Source organism: Stenella coeruleoalba, assembly GCF_951394435.1.
Source record: "Stenella coeruleoalba genome assembly, chromosome: X".
NCBI lineage: Eukaryota > Metazoa > Chordata > Mammalia > Artiodactyla > Delphinidae > Stenella > Stenella coeruleoalba.
The window spans coordinates 83,329,990-83,356,701 of NC_137152.1; the positions used below are offsets into that span (position 1 = coordinate 83,329,990).

At 40.8% G+C, this 26,712-nt stretch overlaps 1 protein-coding gene across 13 annotated transcripts in view; it reads left to right on the top strand.

Moving 5' to 3' along the window:
* The window catches only part of LOC307180041 (G-protein coupled receptor-associated sorting protein 2), a 135,590-nt gene extending 112,913 nt beyond the window's left edge, over nt 1-22,677 (top strand). For 7 of the 13 annotated variants that reach the window (XM_079910087.1, XM_079910092.1, XM_079910089.1 and 4 more), the window contains 2 exons: nt 19,048-19,124; nt 19,358-22,677. In XM_079910087.1, coding sequence (XP_079766213.1) covers nt 19,774-22,344 — 2,571 coding nt within the window. In that variant the 5' untranslated portion in view covers nt 19,048-19,124; nt 19,358-19,773 and the 3' untranslated portion in view covers nt 22,345-22,677. Of the gene's footprint in view, nt 1-17,193; nt 17,582-18,646; nt 18,703-19,047; nt 19,125-19,357 lie in introns of those variants that run through there. The other 6 variants (XM_079910098.1, XM_079910088.1, XM_079910091.1 and 3 more) reach the window with 6 other exon arrangements.
* Nucleotides 22,678-26,712: the final 4,035 nt, after the last annotated feature.

Genomic DNA, 26,712 nt, shown 5'->3' on the forward strand with positions numbered 1-26,712 from the left:
CCTAATAAGGCTCATATCCAAATGTTAGATATCAATTGCTTTCCTCCTTTCTGGATAATTTTATAAACGTCACAAGAATTGCCTCACATTCTCTAAACCTAGACTGCATCATACCAAGAAGGCAAAGGGTTAGGTTCTCCTATCAGCTGCTGTCATTAGACTCTGAAAGGGAAGGCAAAAACTGTTAAGAAGAAAGTGTACTCAGAGTGTGTACCCTTCTAGGCAACTGAGGACATTACTTCCATGCGTGAAGAACTGCTATCTAAGAGATTCTGCCCAGGAATTCTCATCTTCTATCAAGTAGTGACACTGTGATTAGCACCATGCAAGGCACTAGGTTAAAGTGACAAAATGCACAGACATAATTTGGTAGTGATCATGAAAACTAGAGTGTACCATGAATTTCACTAGTATCTTTTATTATTTCATTCCTCTTCTAGTGTAATACTACCTTAAACAGACCTTAAATTCAAAATGTGAAATTGAATTTAAAATAGGTGTTTATCATGAAACTGCAATAATTAGATGATTTCATGATAAGTTAAAAATAGAACTATAAAGCAAACCACATGATCATATCAATCGATGCAGAAAAAGAATTTTAAAATATTCAACTCCTTTTCATGACAAAGACACTCAATAAGCTAAAAATAGAAGGAAACTTCCTCAACATAATAAAGGTCATATGTGAAAAGCCTACAACTATCATTGCACTCAGTGGTGAAAGCCTGACAGCTTTTCCTCTAAAATCAGCAACAAGGCAAGGATGCCCACTCTCACCACTTCTATTCAACATAGTATTGGAAGTCCTAGCCAGAGGAATTAGGCAAGAAAAAGAAATAAAAGGCATTCAATTTGGAAAGCAAGAAGTAAAATTCTCTCTGTAGATGGCTTGATCTTATATGTAGAAAATGCTAAAAATTACATACACACAAACACTGATAGAACCAATGAACGAATTCAGCACTATTCACTATAGCCAAGAGGTGGAAGCAACCAAAATGTCCATTGAAGGATGAGTGGATAAACAAAATATGTATATGCATACAATGGAATTTTATTCAGCACTAAAAAGGAAGGAAATCCTGTCACATGCTTCAATATGGAAATAGCCTTAATGACATTATGCTAAGTGAAATTAGCCAGTCACATAAAGACAAATACTATATGATTCCACTTATATGATGTCTCTAAAGTAGTCAAAGCATAGCTGCAGAAAATAGAATAATGGTTTCCATGAGCTAGGGGAAGGGGAAAAGAGGAGCTGTTTAATGGGTAGAGTTTCAGGTTTGAAAGATGAAAAAGTTCTGGAGATCTTTTGTACAATAATGTGAATATACTTAACCCTATTCAACTGTACACTGAAAAATGGTTAAGATGTTAAATTTTATGTTATGTGGGTTTTACCATAATAAAAAAACTCAGTATACCTAAAACAAATAAAGAGATTGAATCAGTAGTCAAAAACCTCCCCCAAATAAAAGTCCTGGACCAGTTACTTTCACCAGTGAATTCTATTACATATTTAATGAAGAATTAACACCAGTCCTTTGCAACTTCTTCCAAAATAACTGAAGAGAAGGGAACACTTCCTAAAACTCTTTCTGTGAGGCCAGCATTACCCTGATACCACAGCCAGATAAAGATACCACAAGAAAATAAAATTACAAACCAATATCCTTTATAACTATAATACCAATATTCTCAACAAAATATTAGCAAAGCAAATCCAACAGCATATTAAAAGGATTATTCAGCATAACCAAATGGGATTTATCCCGGGAATTCAAGGGTGTTTCAACATAAGTAAATCAACCAACATAATACATCACACTAATATAAATGAAGACAAAATGATCATCTCAATTGATACAGAAAAAGCATTTGACAAAATCCAATACCCTTTCATAATAAAGACACTCAGAAAACTAGGAATAGAGGGAGATTTTCTCAACATGATAACAAGTATTTATGAAAATTCCACAGCTAACATCATACTCAATGGTGAAAGTCTAAAGGATTTTCCCCTAAAATCAAGAATAAGACATGATTGCCCACTTTCATTGCTGCAAGTCAACATTGTACTAGAAATTCTAGCCAGAGCTATTAGACAAGAAAAAGAAAAGACATACAAATTGGAAAGGAAGAGGTAAAACTATCAATATTCACTGCTGATATGATCTTTTTTTTTTTTTAATGGTACGCGGGCCTCTCACTGTTGTGGCCTCTCCCGTTGCGGAGCACAGGCTCCTGACGCGCAGGCTCAGCGGCCATGGCTCAGGGGCCCAGCCGCTCCGCGGCATGTGGGATCTTCCCAGACCGGGCACGAACCCGTATCCCCTGCATTGGCAGGCGGACTCTCAACCACTGCGCCACCAGGGAAGCCCCTGATATGATCTTTTATACAGAAAATCCCAAATAATCCACAAGAAAGCTATTAGAGCTAACAATCCCAACTCAGCAAAGTTGTAGGGTACAAAACACACTCAAAAAAATCACTTGTGTTTCTATACAGAAGCAATGAACTATCCAAAAAGGAAATTAAGAAAGCAATTCCTTTTACAATAGCATCTAAAATAATTAAATACTTTGTAATAATTTAACCAAGGAGCTGAAAGACTTGCTTGCTGAAAGCTACGAAACATTCCTGAAAGAATTAAAGAAGACCTAAATAAATGGATAGAGAGTCTGTGTTCATGATAGGAAGACATAACATTGTTAAGATGTCAGTGCTTTCCAAAGTGATCTACAGATTCAAAGCAGTAAAAATTCAGAGCCTTTTTTTGCAGAAATGTGAAAGCTGATCTTCAGATTCATATGGAATTGGAAGGGGCCTTGAATAGCCATGACTGTCTTGAAAAATAAAAATAAATTGAGGACTCATACTTCCCAACTTTGAAACTTACTACAAAGCTATGGTAATTAAAACAGTATGGAAAGCCCATGTGCAGCAATGAAGACCCAATGCAGCCAAAAATAAATTAAAAAAAAAACAGTATGGTAGTTGCATAAGGACAGACACATAGACCAATGGAATAGAATAGAGACCCCAGATATAAATGGAAAATCAGTAGTCAATTGGTTTTCTACAAGGGATGCCAAGACCCTTCCATTGAGAAGGGACAGTCTTTTGAATAAATGGTGCAGGGAAACTGGACATCCACATACAGAACAATTAAGTTGGACCCTTATATTACACCATATACAAAAAATAACTCAGAATGAATCCATGACCTAAACTTAAGAGCTAAACCTGTAAAACTCTCAGAAGAAACATTTGAGAAAATTTAATGATACTAGATTTGACAACAATTTCATGGATATGACATCAAACAGCACAGGCAACAACAACAACAAAAATACATAAATTGGACTTCATCAAAATTAAGAACTTTTGTACATCAAAAGACACTATCAAGGAAGTGGATAGACAGCCTACTGAATGGGAGAAAATATTTGGAAATGGTATATCTTAAAAGTGATTCATACCCATAATATATAAAGAACTCCTAAAACTAAACAACAAAAAAGCAAACAACCCAATTTAAAAATGGGCAAAGGACTTAAAACGTGTCTCCAGAGAACATAACAAATGGCCAATAAGCATGTGAAAAAATGTTCAGCATCATTAGTCATGAGTAAAATGCAAATCAAAACCACGAGATACCAGTTTACACCTACTAGGATACCTATAATTTTTTTAAACTAAAGTAGCAAGCATTGGCAAGGATGTGGAGAAACTAGAACACTTGTGCATTGCTGGTGGAATGTAAAATAGCATGGCTGCAGTGGAAAACAGTTTGTCAGCTTCTTACAAGGTTAAACATAGAACTATCATATGACCCAGCAATCCCACACCTGGCTATATACCCAAAATAATTGAAAGCAGTAACTTGAAATATGTATACCCCAGTGTTCTACCATTATTATTCACAATAGCCAAAAGGTGGAAACAACCTAAGAGCCCATTGGTGGATGAATGGTTACACAAAATATGGTATATACATAAAATGGAATTTTATTTAACCATAGGAAGGAATGAAATTTTGGTATGTACTAAACCATGGATTGGCCTTGAAGACATTATACTTAGTGAAATATGGCAGACACAGAAGCACAAATATTATAGTATTCCACTTGTGTAAGGTACCTAGAATAGGCATATTTATAGAGACATAAAGTAGAATAGTGTTTACCAGGAGCTTAGGGGAGGAGAAGAAGAGGAGTTATTTTTTATTCGGTATAGTGTTTCTGTTGGGAATGATGAAAATGTTTTGGTATAAATAGTAGTGATGATTATACAACATTGTGAATGTATTTAATGCCATTGAATTATACACTTACAAATGACTAAAGTAATAAATATTATGTCATGTATATTTTACCACAATTTGGTAGAGTGGCAACCTATTTGGAGATAAATAACATAAAATACATTACACCACAATAAACTGCAATTAGTTCAAATATTTAAATGCAAATATTGAAACATAAAAGTACCAGGAGAATTTTTTTTACTTAAATTCTTGGTGAGAGAAAATGCCATGGCTGGTTAGATAGAAATCAATGGGGGCATTAAAAAAAAGATTGATAAAGTTAACTGATAATGTTGACATGATTCATAATACCGAAACATTTGCAGGTGAATTAATCTTATATTTAGAAAATCCTAGGAAATCCACTAAGAAACCATTAAAACCAATAAGTTGAGCAAATTCACATAAAATATCAACATACAAAACACAGTTGTATTTTTATACAGTAGTAATGAGCAAACCAATAAAATTTTAAAAACAACTACAATACCATTAAAAAGAATAAAAAACTTAGCAATAAATTTAACCAAAAAAGTGTAAGATTTGTACACTGAAAACCTACAAACGATTGTTGAAAGAAATTAAAGAACTAAAGAAATGGAAGGACATCCTGTGTTCATGGATTGGAAAACTTAGTATTGTTAAGGTACCAATACTGACCAAATTGATCTATGGATTAAATGCAATCCTTACCACATTACAGCTCTGTTTTTTTTCAGGCATTCACAAGCTGTTCCTAAAACTTATGTGTAAGTGCAAGGGATCCAGAATAGCCAAAATAATCTTTAAAAAGAACAAAGTTGGAGGATTTACACTGTGAGATTTCAATACTTATTACAAAGCTACAATAATCAGGATTGTGCAGTACTGACATAGGGTAGACATATATATATATACACAGACACATACACACACACACACATATCAGTGGAATAGAATTGAGAGTCCAGAAATAAATCTTTATATTTATTGAGTTTTGACAAGGATTCGAGGACCATACAATGGGGTAAGAATTGTCTTTTCAACAAATGATGCTGGCACAACTGGATAGGCACATGCAAAAGAATGAATTTGGATCCCTACCTCACACCATATTTTAAAACTCAAAATTGATCAACGTCCTAAATGTAAGACCTAAAACTATAAAACATAGGTATAAATTTATGTGACCTTGGATTAAGTAGTAGTTTCAAACATATGACATGAAAAGCACAAGCAACAGAAGGAAAAATAGACAAACTGGACATCATCAAAATTAAAAACTTTTGTGCTTCAAAAGGCACAATCAAGATTGTAAATGAAACACCAACCCACAAAATTGGAGAGAATTTTGCAAATCATACATTTGGTAAGGGACTTGGATCTAAAATGTATAAAAAACGGTTCCAACTCAATAATAAAGGTACAAATCAATAATAAAAAGATAATCCAATTTTTAAATGGTCAAAGGACCTGGATAGACGTTTATCCAAAGAAGATATAAAAGTGGCCAATAAGCACATGAAAAGATGCTCAACATCATCAGCCATTAGGAAAATCAAAACCACAGTTAGGTACCATTTCACGCCCACTAGGATGACTATAATACTAAAGACAGATAATAAAAGGTGCTAGAAAGTATAGGGAGATACTGGAATCCTCATACACTGCTGGTGGGAATGTAAAGTGGTGTGGTTGTTTTGGGAAACAGTAACTTCAAAAGGTGACCATACGTTCCATCAATTCTACTCCTGGGTATACATCTAAGAGAAATGAAAACATATGTCCAAACAAAATGTTGAACACAAGCGTTCATAACAGCATTATTCATAATAGTCAATAAGTGGAAACAACCCAAATATACATCGCTGATAAATGGATAAATAAAATGTGGCCTGCTTATATCATGGGATAATTTTCAGCAATAAAACAATGATGTACTGATACATGTTACAAGTGATAAGTGAAAGAAGCTAGTAAGGACCACATATCACATGATTCCATTTATATGAAATGTCCAGAAAAGGCCAATTTACAGAGACAGAAAGCAGATTCGTTGTTGTCTCTGGTTTAGGAATAGGGGCAAGGAGTCTGATAGCTAAGGGCTACAGGGTATATTCTTGGGCTAATGAAAATGTTCCAAAATTGATTTTGATGATGCATTCACAATTCTGAATATATTAAATGCCATTGAATCGTACACTTTAAATTGGTGAATTGTATGGTAAGTAGACTGTATCTCAATAAAGCTGTTGTAAATTACCATAAGCAAGTGAAAAGATAGAATATACTAGAAACACTAGTTAGAACATATATGGCAATCTAACCAAGATTTCCTTCTGTGTAATTTTCAGACACTTAGTCTTGCACTTCCCCATTCCTTTTGAACACAGCTATGGCCATATAACTTGCTTTAATTAGTGGAACATAACAGAAAAATTTTTGTCAGTTCTGGGGGTAAAATTTTAATAGCCACTGTGTGATTTGTCATGATCTGTCTTTTCCTATTCCATGGTAACCAGCAATGTTCCATATAGTGACTGTTCCATCACTTTAATCTTAGTAAGTGTAGCCCCAACCAGCCTGTGTTGGGTATGTAGTATGAACAGAAATACATTTTTGTTGCTTTAAGTTACTGAGATTTGAGGGTCATTTGTTACTGCTACCTTAATGTAGTATGCCCTGATATGCTTCTGCACAATCGTAGAAATACAAATCAAAATAATAGTATTCCATTTTTTACCCAGCATATTGACAAAAATAAAAGTTGGATAAAGCCCAATGCTGACAAGGTGTTTCTGAAACAGACACTTCCATTTATTGTTGGCATAGAATCCCATCTACCAAGCTTGCCACAATTAACAAATTTCCTATACTCATATATTTAGGTTATCTCTATTTTTCCTATTAAAAACAATTCTGTGTTGAACATTCCTATAGTAAATTTCTGTCACTAAATGGTACATTTCACCTGTGTGTTTTTATTTATTTCAGTCAAGTTATTGTTTTTGCCCTTTTATACCCCACATGATCACCTGGATGAATTCCAGAATACTGAGAACAGATCTTGAAAAACAGACCTGTGGATCGTGTAGGTGTTTGTGTTTGCTGCTGTCTAGACCACTTATCTCAGTTTTTCTGTTTCCATCTATGCCTTCAGTGCACTCCCTCTGTGATATTTTTCTTCTCTACAATCATCCCATAGTTGAAGGGATAGCAGAGGACTGATACACTGGTAGCTAAACTGGCTTGCACATCCTTAACTATTTCTTTAGGGCATACTCCTAGAAGTAGAATTCCTGGTTCAAATAATTTCTGTTAAATAACTCTTAGTTGTAAAATAAAAAATTACTATCACCTTCTGTCACTTCCTTTATGGTGGCGCAAATAACACTTATTCAGTGGTCAATTTGAGTAAGTACTTGAATAAGGAAGAGGAATGAGTTAAAGGGTATACAGAGACTTGAGGGGAAATAGCTGTCAACACATCTTCAAACAGCATAAGTTAAGTCTTCCATCCAAAATTTTGGTTTCAGTTGCAATATATAAAGAACCTGGAAGTCGTGACTCCCAAAGTCACAACAAGAAAAATCTGAAAACACTGAAAATACCTGGCTTTTCTTGGACCCATCAGATAACTAAGATCATAGACCAAACCACCACTACAAAATCTGGAGAAACAGACAAATTCAGAGTCATAGTTGAGATCTGCTTACCTGGAGTAGAATCCACTGGAACCAAAACTGGTAGGAACACTTAAATGGTAATTTTGATAAATTGCTGGAGGCTGAGTGTGGACCATCAAGGGAGTGAGAAATTCTGTGTGCCACAGTCTTACAGGAGCTTTTGTGGATTTGACCTCCAGGAAAACCACTCAGTTCTCATGATGAAGAGCCAAGAAGTATTCCCTCATGGATACAGCAGGAGGATGGGAAGAGCAAACATTTTGAAATACACTCAGAGCATTCTCCATGACAACTGCCTGCTCTGAATGGGAAAAAACTACTAGAGCCTTATCCCACTAGGGGAAAGGCTTTTTTTTTTCAATTCCAGCCCCATCTAGCATTTCTTATCTTGCCTTGAGGGGAAAAAAATGGTAAGAAACACTTGTGAGTTCACAGACTAGAGGAAAATACACAACACTAGCCCCCTATAGACCTCCTGTCTCACCTAAAAAAGAAAAAAACTGAGAAGCACTTGTGAATGTCACAAACCAGGGACAAAGGCTCACTGAAACACTGAGACCAAATAATAGAACCATAGAATGTTTCCCATTCCCCCCACACCTTCCAACCACATCAATAAGGCTCATGTCTAATAAGAGCAGATTAAAGCTGAAGGAAGTGTACATCTCAGACCTTCTTTAAGAAAACGTCTCTACCCCGCATCCTAGGATCTACAGGACTAGGGTCATGGAATTCTGGAGTGAGAAAGAAATTCAGAGTTACCTTCCTGGCAGCTTCAGGCAGCAAGACACATAAATCATCCTTAAATGGTTTTTTGCCTTTCCTATCATGTGTCCAGAGTTGAAGATGATATGCTCTCTTACAATAATAAGTTAATATTTTTCTCTCACAACCTCACTATGCAGTCCATTTCTGACCCATCTCTCTCTTGCTGCAGTATGTCAACTTAAGACTTTATGCAGATAAGGCAGCTGTGGTATATCTAGCTTATAATAACCCTGCAACTACTTACATCTCCCCTCAGCTTTATTTTACTCCTAAAAAATCTCTTCTTTTTTAAACTCTATTCACAGGCCTTTCACATCATTTTAATCAAAGTATTTCAGGGTCTTCTATAACATTTCCCAGTTTCATTAGACCACGTTAAAAAATGGAATGCCACTTAACATCCTGATGGCCTCATGTTCAATGGAATAATATTTGGGAAACATGGTTCTGTGATGTTTGCACATTCCTTTCTAAATATTAAGATAAAAGCTAGATGTGATATCCTTGTAAGGGCATCATTTGTATCACATACAGTACCAAGATGCCTCCCCAGCCTCGGCAAGGTCACATTTCTGTTTTAAAAAGTCTCTAGGGAAACCCAAAGACAACAGGAGAAACTAAAACAAGGACAACAGAATATTTAACCTCTGACACATAGAGCTATAGCAAACAGTATACACAGCCTAACTCCTAGCCAGATAAACATAAAACCTCATGCTAACAGCCTATTTACCTCAGTTTCTTTAACCCATACTGTCTACCTTTTAACAAAAAATTACAAGGCATACTAAAAGCCAAAAAATCTCACAAAAACAAAACAAATGAACAAAGAAAAAACCCCAGCACACCAGTATCAAGAGACAGAGCAAGCATCAGAAACAGATACAGATATGGCAGAAATTTTGGAATTAGACCAGGAATTTAAAACAACCATGGTTAATATGCTAAATGCTCTAATGGAAAAAGTGGACAACATGCAAAAACAGATGGTAGTATAAACACAGAGCTATAAACCCTAAGAAAGAATCAAAAAGTAAATGCTAGAAATCAAAAACAGTGTAAAAGAAATGAAGAATGTTTTTGATGGGCTCCTCAATAGACTGAACATGGCTGAGAATAAGTCAATGAGCTTGAAGAAATGTCAGTAGAAACTTCCAAAAGAGAATACAAAGCGATAGAAGAGTGAAAAAGACTGAACAAAATATCCACAAATTGTGGGACAGTTACAAAAGGTGTAACATACATGTAATAGAAATACCACAAAGACAGAAAAGAGAGAAACAGATGAAATATTTGAGTAATGATGGCTGAGAAGTTTCCAAAATTAATGACACACTTCAAACCATAGATCTAGGAAGCTCAGAGAACATGAAGCAGGATAAAACCCAGAATATCTATACCTAGGCTATTATATTCAGATGGGAGAATATCAAAGTCAAAGAGAAAATGTTGAAAAAAACCAGAGAAACCTACCACATTACCTATAGAGGAGCAGGAGCAAGAATTATATCAGATTTCTCTTCAGAGACCATAGAAGCAAGAAGAGAGTGGAGAGAAATGTTTAAAGTGTTGAAGGAAAAAAAATACCAATCTAGAATTCTGTATTCAGGTAAAGTTATTCTTTGAAAGTGAAGGAGAAATAAAGACATTCTCAGTCAAACAAAAATTGAGAGAATTTGTCCCCAGTAGACTTGTCCTGCAGGGGATGTTAAACAAAATTCTTCAGAGAGAAGGAAATGTATATAGATCAAAAATTCATATCTATTGAAAAAAGGAAGAGTGTTAGAGAAGGAATAAATGAAGGTGAAATGAAGTCTTTTTATTCATAGTTGATTTAACAGATTACAGTTTGTTCAAAATAAGCATATCAACAGTGTATGTGGTGATTACAGCTTACAGATAAGTGAAATGAATGACACGTAATGTTATAAGGGATAAGAGGGAGGAATTAGAAATACTCTGTTGTAAAGTACTTGCACTACCTGTGAAACAGTATGGTGTTATTTGAAAGTGGCCTTGAATATTGCAAACTCTAGGGCAACCACTAGAAAAGTAAAATTAGAAGTATCATTATATGCTAAGAGAAGAGAGAAATGATATCATATAAAATGTACAATTTAAAACAGAGAAGGCAGAAAAAGATAAGACAAAAACAGAAAAAGGGCAACGTATGGAAAACAGTGACAAATATGGTAGGTATTTATCCAGCTGTATCAATGATCATAGATGTCAATGGTTTAACACCAATCAAAAAAGATAGACTGTCAGGGTGGATTAAATAAATAAGATCCAGCTACATGTAGTCTAAAAGAAACCTACTTGAAATATAAAGACACCAATAGATTAAAAATAAAGGGATGGAGAAAGAAATACCATTAAATGAATTTACATTAAACAAGTGAAAGCCAGAGTAGCTCTATTAATTTCAGATAAAACAGGATGCAGAGCATGGAACATTACCAGGAGAAAGGGGGAATTACATACTGATAAGTGGCCCAGTTCTCAAAGAAGACATAACAATCCTTAATGTGTATGCACCTGACAAAAAAGTACAGAAATACATAGGGCAAAAACGGACAGAATTGAAGGAAAAAAGACAAATCCACTATTAGAGTGGGAGACTTCAACACCACACTATCAGTAATTGACAGACTCAGAAGGTAGAAAAATCAGTAAAAACAAACTTGAATTGAACAGCACCATCAATCAACAGTACCTAGTTAATATTTATAAATTTTTGTGTATTCTGTTTTGTTCATCCAAAGCAGCAGAATACAGATTCTTCTCAAGCTCACATGGAACATTCAGCAAGATAGACCACATCCTGGGATATAAAACATACCTTAAAATTTTTTAAAGAATAGACATCATTCAAACCATGCTCTCAGATCACAATGAAATTAAACTAAACATTAATTACAGAAGAATAACTGGAAACCCTAAAACACTTGGAGATTAACCAACACACTTCTAAATAGTACGTGGGTCAAAGAACTCTCAAGAGAAATTTTTAAATATTCTAAAAAAAATTGTGAAAATTTATCAAAGTTGTGGGATGTTTAGAGGGAAATTTACAGCATTGAATGAATGTATTAGAAAGGAAAAACAATCTAAAATTAATAACTGAATTTTCCACCTTAGCCACTAGAGAAAGAAGAGCAAATTAAATCCAAAGTAACCAGAAGGAAAGAGATTTTAAAAATTAGAGCAGAAATCAGTGCTATTAAAAACAGGAAATCAGTAGAGGAATTCAATAAAACCAAAAGTTGGTTCTTTGAAAGATTAATAAAATTTATATGCCTCTAGCCAAGTTAACTAAGAAAAGGGAGAAAAGACACAAATTGCTAACACCAGAAATGTTCCCATGGACCTTAAAAGGATAATAATGGAATATTATGAACAACTTTGTCCCAAAACATTGACAACTTAGAAGAATTACAATTTCTTGAAAGACACATCTACCAAAATTGACACAAGGATAAATAGGTACTCTGCATATACCTATAACTATTAAAGAAATTGAATCAATGATTAACCTTACAAAAGAGGAAACACCAGACTCAGGTTCACTGGTGAATTATATCAAACATTTAATGAAGAAATTATACCAACTTTACACAATCACTTAAAGAAAATAGAAGTTGAGGGAATAAATCCCCCCCCCCAAATTCTATGAGAACAGCATTAACCTAGTACCCAAACCAAGCACATACATTACAAAAAGGAAAAATTGCAGGCCAGTTTCTTTCATGCACATAGGTATAAAAATCCTCACAAAATGTTAGCCAATAAAACCCAACAATGTATAAAAAGAATTAGACACCACAACCTAGTGGAATTTATTCCAAGTATACAATGCTGGTTCAAATTTTGAAAATCAATTAATGTAATCCATCTCATCAAAGGCTAACAAAGAAAACTATGATCATTTAGAGCAGAAAAAGCATTTGGAAAAATTGAACACCCATTCATGATAAAAAGTGAGAAAACTAGGAATAGAGGAAACTCCTTAAACTTAATGAAGAACATCTACAAAAAAACCTACAGCTAACATCACAAGGCTGAGCAACTAGATGCTTTTCTGCTAAGATTAGGAACAAGGAGAGGATGTTCCCACTCATCATTCCTGTTTAATATCACACAGGATGTCCTAGCTGTTGCAATAAGAGAAGAAAAATAAATAAAAATGTACAGATGGGGAAGGAAGAATTAAAACTACTTGTTCAAAGATGACATGATCATATCTGTAGGAATCTCAAAGAATCAACAAAAAAAAACCCTGGAACTAATAAGCAATTATAGCACTGTTGCCAGATACGAGCTTAATATACAAAATTCAAATTTTCTTATATACCAGCATTGAAAAAATGGAATTTGACATTAAAAATAATACCATTTATATTAGCACCAAAAATGAAATATTTAGGCAAAATCTAACAAATTATGTACAATGCTTATATGAGGAAAACTACAAAACACTGATGAAAGAAATCAAAGATCTAAATAAATGTGGAGCTTTTTCATGTGCAAGTATAGGAAAACTCAATATTGTCAAGATGTCAGTTCTTCCCAACTTATAGGTTCCATGCAATCCCAATCAAAATCCCTGCAAGTTATCTTATGGATATCAGCAAACAGATTATAAAGTTTATCTTGAAAGGCAAAAGACCAAGAATAGCAAACATTGAAGGAGAAGAACATCAGAGGACTGACATTACCCAAATTCAATATTTTCCATAAAGCCACAGTAATCCAGACAGTGTGGTACTGGCAAAAGAAAAGACAAATAGATCAATGCAACAAAAGAGAGAGACCAGAAAGAGAACCACACAAATATATTCAACCAGTTGTTGATAGAAGAGCAAAGGTAATTCAATGGAGAAAGGATAATCATTTCAACAGATGATGCTAGAACGACTGGTCGTCTACATGCAAAGAAAATCTAGACTCGTACATTACATCTTTCAGTAATACTAACTTAAAATGAATTATAGACTTACATGTAAAAGGCAAAACTATAAAACTCCTAGAAGACAACATAGTAAAAGATCTAGGTAGTTTTGTGTTTGGCAAGGACTTTGTAGATACAACATCAAAAGTGTGATCCAAGAAAGAAAATATTGGTAAGTTGGACTTCATTAAAAATAAACCTTCTCTGCAAAATACTCTATTAATAGAATGAAAAGACAAGTGGAGATTGAGAAGAAAACTTTGCAAAACATCTGATAGAAGACTGGTATCCAAAATATACAAAGAACCCTTAAAATTTAACAATAAGAAAACAGTCAATCTTGTTTTAAAAAAAGGTCAATGATCTGAACAGATAATTGACCAAAAAAGATATACAGATGGCAAATAAGTATATGAAAAGATGCTCAACATTCTATGTCATTATGGAATTGCAAATTAAAACAACAGAATATAGCCAAGTTAAGCTTAATAGACAAAAACAGGTCTGTGTCCATGGTGATTAAGAGGGAAGAGGAGTAGATCATGTGTGTTGCATAGGCAAGGAATATGCTAGTGTGAAAGTTCACGTGCATAAGTATGTAGGAGGTGGGGTGGGGTGAGGGGCAGAGCTGTAGGTATGATATAACACAGCTGCATCTGTATCCTGGGCTTAATGCTTGGGGGTTATTTGGTTCTGAGATTTAGATTTCAGGGGTAAGTCAGGGTTACACAGGTCTGTTGGAGACACAGGGGAGTGGAACCTTGGCCATCGGAATCTATTAGACTGGAATCCATTTTAGGATGAAGTAAATAGTGCCTACCAGTCAGACAGACATAGGTCAGCATCCTTTTAATATTTTACTCTTTTATTTTTCCCTCTGACTTTAAAGATGAAACAACTCATCCGAGCTGGTTTCCTTCCCTGTTACATGAAGGTAACAGATTATTTTGATAGTAGTCCATAATGTCCAATAGTTTTGTGAGCTAATACACATAAAGAGCTTAAAATAGGACTTTTCTCAGTTCAATAAATGTTAATGAGTCGTAGTGTTTGTTCTCTAAATGAATTAACAATAAATTGTCCAACAGGTATTTCAAAATCTCACAGTATAATCTGTCAGCTAGTGGTAGATTCACTCTTCTGTCAGAAAGTATCTTGGAATCAAGATTTCACAATATCCAGAATTGCCAGATAAGCTTGCTGGTATGACTTTGGATAAATCTGTAAATTTTTAGACAAGAAATTAATAAGAATGAAATTACAAATAAATGTCACCTCCACGAGAACAGAGATTTCTTTCTTTTTTGTTTGTGCCTATGACAAAGTACATATTCATATATATTTGTTGAACAAATAAAAGGCACCAGAGGAAAAAAAGGCACCAGACACTTTCAGATGTGGAAAGAACAGTTCAGAGAGGCAAAGAGATTCATGCACACGCACAGATCCCAGAAGAGCTCAGACTCCCTTCTTCCACCCTGGCATTCACCCAAGAGAGTATACTTTGGAACAAAGAAAATCCACAGTTCAGCTAAGGCCATTGAAAGAGCACAGTGAAAGACATTCCTCTGAAAACTGACATCTGTTGTCTCTAGATATAGTATAGAATCATCTCTAGATTTTTTCTCTATCACCTAAATATTGTACAGTTATAATAAATATCTAATAACAAGTAAAAGCTGATATGAAAATTCATGGTAAGAATAAGGTTCCCTTTTCATCCTGGTAAGCATCCATGATATTCAGTAAATAGGGACTCTCTCCAAGACGAACCTCAAAGATGATTGCAAATTCTCTCTTCTTTAGAAAAGAGAGAAGGCGCTTAAGAGGGTGGTTATAGTGGTAAGAGATGAGGGCCCAGATTGATCCTCCCAGGGCCTGAAGCCCAATTCAAGAAAGTGAAGGGGAATGGACTTTATCAGGATGGTGAGTGAATTCGGTTCCCACTGCTGCTGTAACAAATTACCACAATCTTGCTGGCTTAAAAAAACAAAAACAATAAAATATTATCTTACAGTCCTGAAGGTTGGAAATAGGAAAAGGGTCTCTCTGGTCTGAAATAAAGGTGATAGGAGGACTTCATTCTTCCAAGGGGTTCTAGGAAGAATCTGTCTCCTTGCCTTTTCCAACTTCTGGGTCTGCCTGCAGTCCTTGGCCTCTAGCTTCCTTCCATCTTCAAAACTAGTGATATCCCGTCCACTTGTGGCGTCTTTCTCATGCAACTTCACTGTGACACTGACTCTTCTGCCTACCTCTTCCACATTTAAAGTAGCCTTGCCATGGCATTGGCCAAGATACAGAAGTGTAATCTTACTTTACATTCAGCTGATTAGCAATCTTAATTCCATCTGCAACCTTAATTCTCCTTTGCCATGTAACATCACATATTTACAGGTTCAGGAGAACAGGACGTGAACATCTTTGGGGGACCTTTATTCAGCTTACAACAGCGAGGGTGCCATTTAGGTGGGTTTTAAAACGGGCAACAGTGCCAGCAGGTTTGTGCTCAACCACAGGTGTGCTTAACCAGGGTTGCTGTTTGCCCCATGGAGCACAGAAAGGAGGGGCTGGAGACTACAGGAAGGATATAGGAGTGCAGGAATCAGAGGATTCAAGGGCCAGCAGGTTTCTGTCTTAGGGAAGTGGGTGCCTGGTGGGTCGTCCTCCAAAGAATGGCTGGGGAAAGTAGACTGGTGTGTATAGCAAGTGTGTGAGATCCCAGTTGGTTCTAATCCCTGCCACATTCCCACCCTGCCAAAGATGATGAGCGCTTGGAGGCAACTGCAGGAGAAGACCTGACAGAACCCGGGGAGAGAAGCCAGGACCGGCCCTACCTGGTGCCTGACACCTGGCTATGGGATGAGAGACAGGGAGGACTGTCTGAGCCGGTGCGTGTCCTGAGAGGGAAAGGCCCTCTTTCCTGGGCAACTGCGGGGGCGGCGAAATGGCAAAGTGTGCTACCGTGCTACCACTGCGACTGAGAAAATGGCAGTGTGGCAGACAGGATGACGACACTGGCGCAGACAGGTGGTTTGTTTCCTCAGGCCAGAGGTCTATCTAGGGCTGCCTTCCCTTAGAAGAGGGGCAGTGGCTCGGCCTCCACGGGCGCCGCCTCCCACCTTCCTCCCGCCCGCGGCGCCAGAAGGTGGAAAGCAGACCCAGGCAGGGCCGTCCTCACAGCTCCTCTGCCGCTGGCGCCCAGGGAGGATGGCACGCGCGATGGGGGAGGGTAGGGGGGCGGACTCCGATCAGTCCGGTACACACACAGACAGACACACACACACACAACACACACACACACACACACACCCCGGGACGATCTGTATCCATCCGCTGCTCCCTCCAGCGCGGCCCCTCCCTACCCTCCCGACCCCGGCCCCCACTGCCCACCGCCCACTGGCCCCACACGCTGCGGTGCCAGAAGTGTGCGGGATGGGAAAGGTGGTCGCCCGACGGGGGGCGGTGGAGGGCCGGCGTGGCCCCGCCCCTGAGGCCGGGACTCCTCCAGGCCCCGCCCCTTTCTGGGTCGGAACTACGGTGGGTCTGGGAGGGGGCGTCGAGCCCATTCGTGCAGTATCCCTCCGCCCCCTTCCCGACACCCTCGCCGCGAGCGGTTGGTGCCGCAGCCTTCGTAGCCCCTGCCGGGTTTGGCGCAGCCGCGCGGGGGGCTGGACGCCTCTTTGCCATTCTGCCCGCACGGCGAGCGGTGGGAATCCGAGTGAGGAGCTGCGACAGGAGGGGGAGGCCGACCATCGGGACCCTGCGCCTGCGAAGGCAAGTGGGGGTGTCTTGGGGGCGACGAGCGGCTCACACCCTGCCCCGCGGACCCTGACAGCCTGACGAGGGGGAGGCAACCGGGTCGTAGCGGGTCCCTGAGAGAGGTGCGCATCGTTGGGGGACCCCTGGCGCTGAGGGGGCGGCGACCGGCGGGGACCGGTCCTGGGGCGCGAAGTCTTGGCCACAGGGTTTCCCTCGGATCCTGGGGAGGCGAACGGCGCGGCCGCTCCCCGGCGGGCTTTCTGGGCGCCCGCGCCCCGCCGTCGACGGTGCCTGTGCCAGGAGAGGGCAGTGGGGGAGGCTGCTGCGGGCGAAATGGCGGAGGGGAGCCGGGTTGGGGGCGTTGGGGAGGCCGCCGGGGGTGGCGGTCGGAGCCGGCTGACAAGCGGGAGGGCGCGGGGGGCCGCCCGCCCGGGCCCTGATTCTGGAAAGGGGTCTGTGGGACCCCGCGTGCCGGGTGCTGTCCCTTCCCACAGGCGCCTCTTTGATGCCAGAATGTCCTGTGTGCGCGGTAGGTCTGGCGATTTCAGGCCACAGGGTGCATCTGTACAGGAGAGGCTTGAGAAAAACTAGGGACGGGAAAACGGCCTATATTTCTGAAGTTGTGTGGGGATGGGGGGTGAGGGTGGGCAGCAGCCAGTGACTGGACACCCGAATTGGGATGGGGTGACTGCGACCAGAGCAGGTCAGGCATCCAGGAATGCCTCTTAAAATTCTCCTGTCCACCCGGTTTCTCCACACTTCCTGGCCTTCCTCCCTCACCTCCATCCAAAATTGGGGGTGGAAAAGATGGACTGGGAGGTGAGGGTGGGACAAATTATAAATACAAGTACCACTGCACAACCTGTTTTCTAGAATATGCGGGCGCCCTTCCCCCAATTTATAATGCGCAAGGCAAAGGATGTGGTGCACCTAGTGGTGAATCCTCAGAATTGGAGAAGGGAGCAATGCGAAAAATATGACGTCAAGAGAAGATGTTTGTTATCTGGAATGCTGAAATAGAGGGCCAAGATAAAATGAGAATATTCTACTAAGAGGACTCTGAATATTGAAAGACAGTATATGGAGTCCTATCCTTGATATTGGTCTGTCCATCAGGCGCTTAGTTGCTACCATGGTCTTCTGATTGTCTTAACCTTTTTATCTTTGGTCCATAGGTCTGCTTTAAGGCTGGTTACTTCTGCAAAGAAGGAAAGAAGGAAAAGACTGCCTTAAATCTCTGGAGGTTTGTGCAAAGTGGGGCAATGCAAGGGGCAGCTACAGAGGAAGATTGACAGGTGTTTTTGATCCAGTTGGGTGTCTTTGATTCACATGTCTTACTCTCTTTCTGATTTGCACACTGCTGCAGAACCCGTTTCTCATTTCCTGCAGGAGTATTAGGACTATTGGGGTAGGTGTGGATTGGGCTGTGAATGGGCGGAGAAGACCTGAGAGCAGGAATCAAGCGACAGGAAACATCAGACAAATTAGACACTTAAACAGAAAGAGATATTTGCATCAGGGATCAGGGTGTCTGCCTGTCAACCAAGCACTCAGACTTAATTTCTCCTGTATGTTTACTTATCCATAGGATGGCCTGCTGTTTGCTTAAGGCTTAACACCACTGGAACAAAGCAAGGAGAGGAAAATTTCACCACAACAGTGCAGGTATGAGAATGGGTACAACTTTTGGGTGGGGTAGAGGAGACCAGCACAGGTCCAAGGGTGATTAGGGTCTGGTCTGAGGGCTCCTCAGCCTCTCCCATTGCCAAGATACTTTCCCACCATTTTCTCACCTGTGTTGTAGCAAGCAAAGCAGTGTGACAGCTCTGGGGGTAAAGGGTGTGGGGTGAAATGAGGATAACAGAGAGACTTTCTGATAGCCTAACTCTCCCACGAAGCATTCAAGGTCCAGTCTCTGTGTGTGGGTCTTTGCATGGAGTGACACAGTTGGAAGAGACTCAAAGCCGCACGTCGTTCTCGATTCCTAGATTGATCTTCAGTGGCATCTCTGGTGGTGGTGGAATTGCTGCTAACCACCACCCTCAACAGGTGTGCACCCACCCGGGAACCATCCATCCTCTCCCAGTTTGGTTGTGCTTCTTCTGCACTCTGTCTGTAATATTGGCTGAGACTGGGATTGGAAAGGAGGCTGATTGACTGCTGGACTGGTGATTGACTCTAACTTTTGTTTCCAACTGTATCACCTGAATCATCGAAAGATTAGAGTGTGAAGATAGAAAACTGTGACAGATCTGTGGTAGAGGCTGAGACTGGGATAGTGGTATTTAATCAGGACTCCTCTGTAACTTGTATTATGACTGGGGCTGAGATTGAGCCTGGTGTCCAGGCCAAGCCTGAAAAGAAGCCTGGAGAAGAGGTTGGAGGTGGGGCTGAGAGAGAGAATGAAGTCCCAATGGTGGTCAGACCAAAGGTTAGGACCCAGGCCACACCTGGGGCAAGGCCCAAAACTGAGTCCAAGGCTATGGCTGGGGCAAGGCCCAAAACCGAGTCCAAGGCAATGGTTGGGGCAAGGCCTAAAACAGAGTCCCAGACAATGGCTGGGGCAAGACCCAAAGCTGAGTCGCAGACAGTGGCCGGGGCAAGGCCCAAAACTGAATCCCAGGCAATGGCAGGGGCAAGACTCAAAACTGAAGCCAGGGCAGTAGGTGGGGCACGTCCTAAGACTGAAGCCAAGGCAATCCCTGGGGCAAGGCCCAAGGATGAAGCCCAGGCTTGGGCCCAGACTGAGTTCGGGGCTGAGGCAATGTCGCAATCAGAGGGCGTGTCTCAGACCAATGCAGTAACCTGGCCACTGGTCAATACTGAGTCTGGGTCAGCTGCTAAACCTATGGCCCTGTCTGTGGATAGGGAACTGGTCAATGTAGACACTGAGACCTTTCCTGGCTCCCAGGTTCAGACAGGAATCCAACCCTGGTTTGGATCGGGGGAGGAAACTAATATGGGGTCTTGGTGCTATCCCAGGTCCAGGGCCAGAGAGGAGGCCTCTAATGAGTCTGGATTCTGGTCAGCAGATGAGACCTCTACAATGTCCTCTTTCTGGGCTGGAGAAGAGGCCAGTATCAGATCATGGCCTAGGGAAGAGGCCAATACCAGGTCCAGGCACAGGGCCAAACATCAGCCTAATCCCAGATCCAGGCCCAGATCCAAGCAAGAACCCTATATTGATTCCTGGTCTGGGTCTGAGGAAGAGTCTGGCAACCCATTCTGCTTGTGGGCTGGAGAAAATACCAATAATTTGTTCAGGCCCAGAGTCAGGGATGAGGCAAATATGAGGTCCAAGCTCAGGACAAAGAGAGAGGACTTTTTTGAATCTGAGTCTGAAGACGAGTACTATAAAGAGTCTTGGTTTTTACCTGGAGAAGAAGCCAATAGTAGATTCAGACCCAGAGACAAGGAAGAGTCTAACACTGTCTTGAAGCCCAGGGCCCAGAAAGATGTTAATAACAGTGACAGGGTCAAACAAGAGCCCAGGTTTGAGGAGGAAGTCATTATTGGGTCCTGGTTCTGGGCAGAGAAAGAGGTCAGTATGGAGGCTGGGGCTTCAGCCATTTGTGAATCTGAGCCAGGGGCCGAGGAGGGGGCCATTGGTGGATCCTTGTTCTGGGCGGAGGAAAAGTCCAGTTTGGGTGCTGTGGCCAGAGAAGAGACCAGGCCAGAGTCTGAAGAAGAGGCCATATTTGGGTCCTGGTTCTGGGACAGGGATGAGGCCTGCTTTGACTTAAATCCCCATCCTGTGTACAAGGCTAGCCCCAGGTTCAGAGATACAGCTGAGGAGGGAGTTAATGTATCATCCAGGCCCCAAACCTGGGAAGAGGTCACTGTTGAATTCAAACCTGGTCCTTGTCATGGGATTGGCTTCCCATCCCCAAGCCCCTTTAGAATTCCTGAGGAAGCAGCATCCGTATACTCTGAAATGTTTGAGGGAAAGCCCAAGAATGTGGAAGTTACCCCAGAAGGGGAAGAGCAGGAATCTTTGCTTCAGCCTGATCAGCCTGACCCTGAGTTCCCATTTCAGTATGATCCGTCCTACCGGTCAGTCAGGGAAATTCGAGAACATCTTAGGACCAGGGAGAGTGCAGAGCCAGAGAGTTGGTCCTGCAGCTGCATACAGTGTGAGCTTAAAATTGGTCCTGAAGAGTTTGAAGAACTCCTTCTATTAATGGACAAAATTCGAGATCCTTTCATTCATGAAATATCTAAGATTGCCATGGGTATGAGGACTGCTTCTCAGTTTACCCGTGATTTCATTCGCGATTCAGGAGTTGTCTCACTTATTGAAACTTTGCTCAATTATCCCTCCTCCCGAGTTAGGACAAGTTTTTTGGAAAATATGATTCATATGGCTCCACCTTACCCAAATCTAAACATGATTGAGACATTCATATGTCAAGTGTGTGAGGAAACCCTTGCTCATAGCGTGGGTTCCCCTGAGCAGCTGCTTGGATTAAGGATGCTTAGACACCTCACTACAACTACAGACTATCACACACTCGTTGCCAATTATATGTCTGGGTTTCTCTCCTTATTAACCACAGGCAATGCAAGAACAAAATTTCACGTTCTGAAAATGTTATTGAATTTGTCTGAAAATCCTATGGTGGCAAAAAAACTATTCAGTGCCAAGGCTCTATCGATATTTGTGGGTCTCTTTAACATAGAAGAGACAAATGATAACATTCAAATTGTTATTAAAATGTTTCAGAATATCAGTAGTATTATAAAAAATGGAACAATGTCCTTAATTGATGATGATTTCAGTCTTGAGCCGCTTATTTCTGCATTCCATGAATTTGAGAAGTTAGCTGAGGAACTGCAAGTCCAAATAGACAATCAGAATGATCCTGAGGTGGGACAGCAAAGCTAATATGATTAACCACCTGCCTCTGATCAGCCTTATGTTCCCAAAGAACCCTGAGTAGTGCTTTGGTTTTCAGTCTGGTTTTATTTTGTAACTTATATTTTAATGCTGATGTTAACTTTGTCCAATTCTTGGTTTGAGCTGGATCATTTTGTGGATGCCAAATGACTATTAGTGCTGAAAAAAATTTGTTGATATTTGTCTTGCTGTCCATTGCTGTATTTTTCAGTATTGAGCTTCCAATGAACTGAGCCGCCTGTGTAACCTACCCTGCTATTCATTGTTTAAACATATGGTTCTCTATTCAAGTCTGTGTTTTCAATAAAGTTCTGTGTGAAAAGTGGCAGAAGTGACCCTTCTTCAGTTCAAAATCGAGGTGTAGATACAATGTGCACAGTTACAAACATAGACAATGAGTAGTATGACATACATACCTTCATTGGAAAATCCCATTCCTGGATCTTAAGAAGGAAGAGATTACAGTGGGTTGTGGTACTTGAGGAATGCTTCAGAGAAGAGGCACGCACTTAAATTTGGTCACTGAAAAGTAGGATAAGACAACCCATTAGGTCATTCTTGGAAGTGAGCAGTGGCGGTGTAAAGAAAAGTGTGTAATTGGAAAATCTGTTCCAGTAGTATGGATATAACCTGTCTGCCTGGAATAGGTGAGACAAGTTTAATGAGGGATGCAGTTGGAATGAGGCCACTTTGGAGAACTAAGTTGGGCCAGATCTGCACATTTTGCAACACAAAGTACAGGTGTTGCTCAGTGCCACCTGAAGAGTGAAAGAGTACAACAGCACACCAATTAAATGGAGTCAGGAATAAGCTTTCCTTTGTGATCCTAATCCAAGGAAAGTATTAAGGAAATACCACGCAGCTATTAAAAATGTTCTATTTATTGGCATGAAATGACACATGCTTTTATATCTGGTGTAATAGAGAAGACTGTGACATCATCTGTGGAAAATTAGATCCCATTTTAAAAACTGTGTAAATAGACACAATTTCTGTGCAATTTCAATATGACTTTCTAAGAAACTTCATATATTCCATAATCTGGAAGAAAATACACTATGCTAAATAAGTTTTCAGTGACAGACATTGGGGAGATACAAAAATTAATTAGACAAGGATTTTTTCTTTTAATATGCTTACATCTAGTGCCTCAAGTTGTAGGTGGACATGTTGGAAAGGATACAGTTATGTAAATGAATATATGTTAAAAAGAATTTTTTAGAGATAAACTCATTTAGAAAAGTTGAAAAGGAATGAGACTTCAGAAAGATTAGCTTATGAAATGTTTTAAAGAAAAGTAAAATTACCAAGGTTGCTAAGTTTATACTAGTCTCTTGTACAAAGATGGCAACCTTTTTACATGACTGTTGCATTTGAAAGATCATCACGTTTCCTTTTGGAGTGACAGCAAAGTTCCAGAAGTAGATAGTGGTAATGATTGCACAGCATTGTGCATGTACTTAATGCCACTGAATTGTACACTTTAAAATGGTTAAAATGGTAAGCTTTGTGTTATGTGTGTTTTCCACAGTAATAAGTAAAAACATCATACCATACCTTAAGACAAGAATTGCGGAAGTCAGGGATAGAGTTGGTTTGGAGAGGGAATACAGGCTTATGGGAAATATCATATGTTTTATTATTTTTAGACATGGTGAAATGTTATTTCTGTTTTGTCTGAGGATGTTAATTTTTGAAAAGGTAAAATTATGATTTGTAAATTAGAAATGAACACATGGAAGTTTTTTTTTTCAACACAACAACTGCTAAGATTATGAGAATGGTTGAAGGAGATGTGTATATACAATATACACAATAATATAAACAAAACATGTATATTAAATTTCATACACACATAGAAAATTAATAAATGTTAGTATAACATTGCTGGATCAAGTACAAAACTGATTGATATCTTAAGGGCGATAAATTGAAACCATTTATGTTATCTGTTCCACTGGACATAAATCATTTCCATAGCTATTGGACAAAATACCTACAAGTTAACATAAGTCTCTTAGGGTTGAAAACTTGCTCTATCAACAGAAAGTGAAGCCCAGCACTGCACTGAACAAGTATCCAGTAACCTATGTTGTCTTTTCCCAATTTTTGTATAATTTTTCTGACAGTGCAACCTGCTTTCCCCACCACCACCCGATTCTAGGCTGCAAGGTTTATGGAAGTAGGGCAAAGTGGCAGTTTTGCTTCCATTCACAAACCACAAGTGCTAACAGAGATCATCCTGGTGGTGGAAATTGGAGATTGAATGTTTGTTTTGGCTATCAGTATTTTTCAAGACAGATCCTGTGTGTGTTTTAATACGTCACCCGAGTTTTGCACAGAATACTGAAAGTCAGTTGGTCTCCAAACTCCTCATGAGGTGTTCCTCACCAGCCCTGTGCTCCTACAGAGCAAGGCCCAGGCTTAGGGCTGGAAGCTTTGGCTCCGAATCCAGCCTTCCTTTCAGCTCTCTATCTTCACCCCATCAGGAGCTTCAGATTGTTCTAGCAAGCAGCTCAACCCCAGAGGCACAAGACTATGCCCTGCGTGCTGCGGGGCTGCGGCGGACTTGCCGACTGCGCGGTCACGTGGGGCTAACTGTGGGTCACGTGACCGCACTCTCACTTAGACCGGCGTGGAGGTGTGTCGCACTGAAAAGGGATGGGAAAGACTTGCACCTGACGCTTGACAGACGGCAGTGAGAGGAGTGGTCGGACGTGATGGTGGATGCGTGGGCGGGTGTCTCTCCATGCTGCACTAGCCTGAAAGCTAATCCCTCAGGCGCCCAGAATTATGGCCTTTGTTGGCTGAGGACACAATCCCTCAGCCAATCGCGAGCGTCTTAGCCAGGGTCTGTTTTTGTCCAGGAGCTGAAGAGGCAGGAAGTCATCCTGCGGGAGGGAAGTCATCCATACGTGGAGGGAAGCATCGGCCGCTGCTAGAGGAGGTGGGCTCGACGCCGGATATTGGCATCCGTGGGAGGTGGTGGTGGAGACTAGGTCCGGGTAGAGGAAGTGTCTCGGAGCCTCGCGCTCCCTCCTGCCTTCTGCAAGCCCCTACCCCACCCTCATCTCCCCGCCCAGCGCTGCGTGACTCTGTTTCTCTGTGTGGGTGGGAGAGGTGGACACGTGGAAGCAGTTGGCTTCAGGGGAGCCCAGAGAGAGGAAATGGTGAAGTGACAATCTGTGAACACCGGTGGCCCTGGATCAGGAAACACAGGTGTGAGGATACGAACTGTGAGCTACACTCCCTTCCTCCCACCTAGCTGGCACTCATTCTCTACTGTTTGTCTTTTCCAGATTGTGAGACAAGCTCATAATTGGGGGGGGGGGGGAGATCCAAGGCTCCAGCTGCCTGGAGATGCAAGAGAGGAATGAACCCCAATCTGGGCAGCTCTGGGGAATGGGAGCTAACAGACTCAGGAGGAGGGAATCTGGATGCTTTGGGCCCTTCACATAGGATTTCTCTTTGGGATACTGCCAAGCTTCTCAACTCCCAAGATGATACCTGGACCTGAGCTCCAGGCAGCAGCTCCCTCCCATCTAGGAACTCAAAAGCTGATACTCCATCTAGGCTCCCTCCTGCTACTGTGCTGGGCCTCAGAATAGGGTTTTTCTGGGAACCATCTATGGAAACTGTTTTATGGATGGTCTCATGTGTCCGCTCTGCAGACACTTCGCTCTCTTCCTTGTGTTTTGCTCTCTGTCCACTTCTTAGGGCTTGTTCCTTTGGTCTTATCCTAGGTAGCAGCCTTTGGTAAGTCCTTGTCCTCTTTCTAACTGAATTATCCCCACTCTCCCTACCCACCTCTCTCTCCCTACCCTGGCATCCACTGGATACCAAGGCAGTTTAAGAAAGTGCCACTAGGAAGTAATGAATTTTCCTAAGCCCACTCATATCCTTATTTTTATACTCACTATAGAGTTGAAACTATGCAGTAATACTACTTCAGGCCCTCCTGTTTATATATATATATGTTTTTTTTTTCTTTTTTTTTTTTTTTGCGGTACGCGGGCCTCTCACTGTTGTGGCCTCTCCCGTTGTGGAGCACAGGCTCTGGACGCGCAGGCTCAGCGGCCATGGCTCACGGGCCTAGCCGCTCCGAGGCATGTGGGATCTTCCTGGACCAGGGCGCAAACCTGTGTCCCCTGCATCGGCAGGCGGACTCTCAACCACTGCGCCACCAGGAAAGCCCCTTCCTGTGGGCATGTGGGTAAAATTAGAGATTGAGGCCTTAGGACTACCTCCTCCTCTCTTACCCCCTGCCTCCTTTGTATCATCCTCCTCCCTCCACTCTCCAGAATTCTGGTAATATAAGTATCAGGACCAATGTTTAGGTTGTGGCCTTTCCCCTCA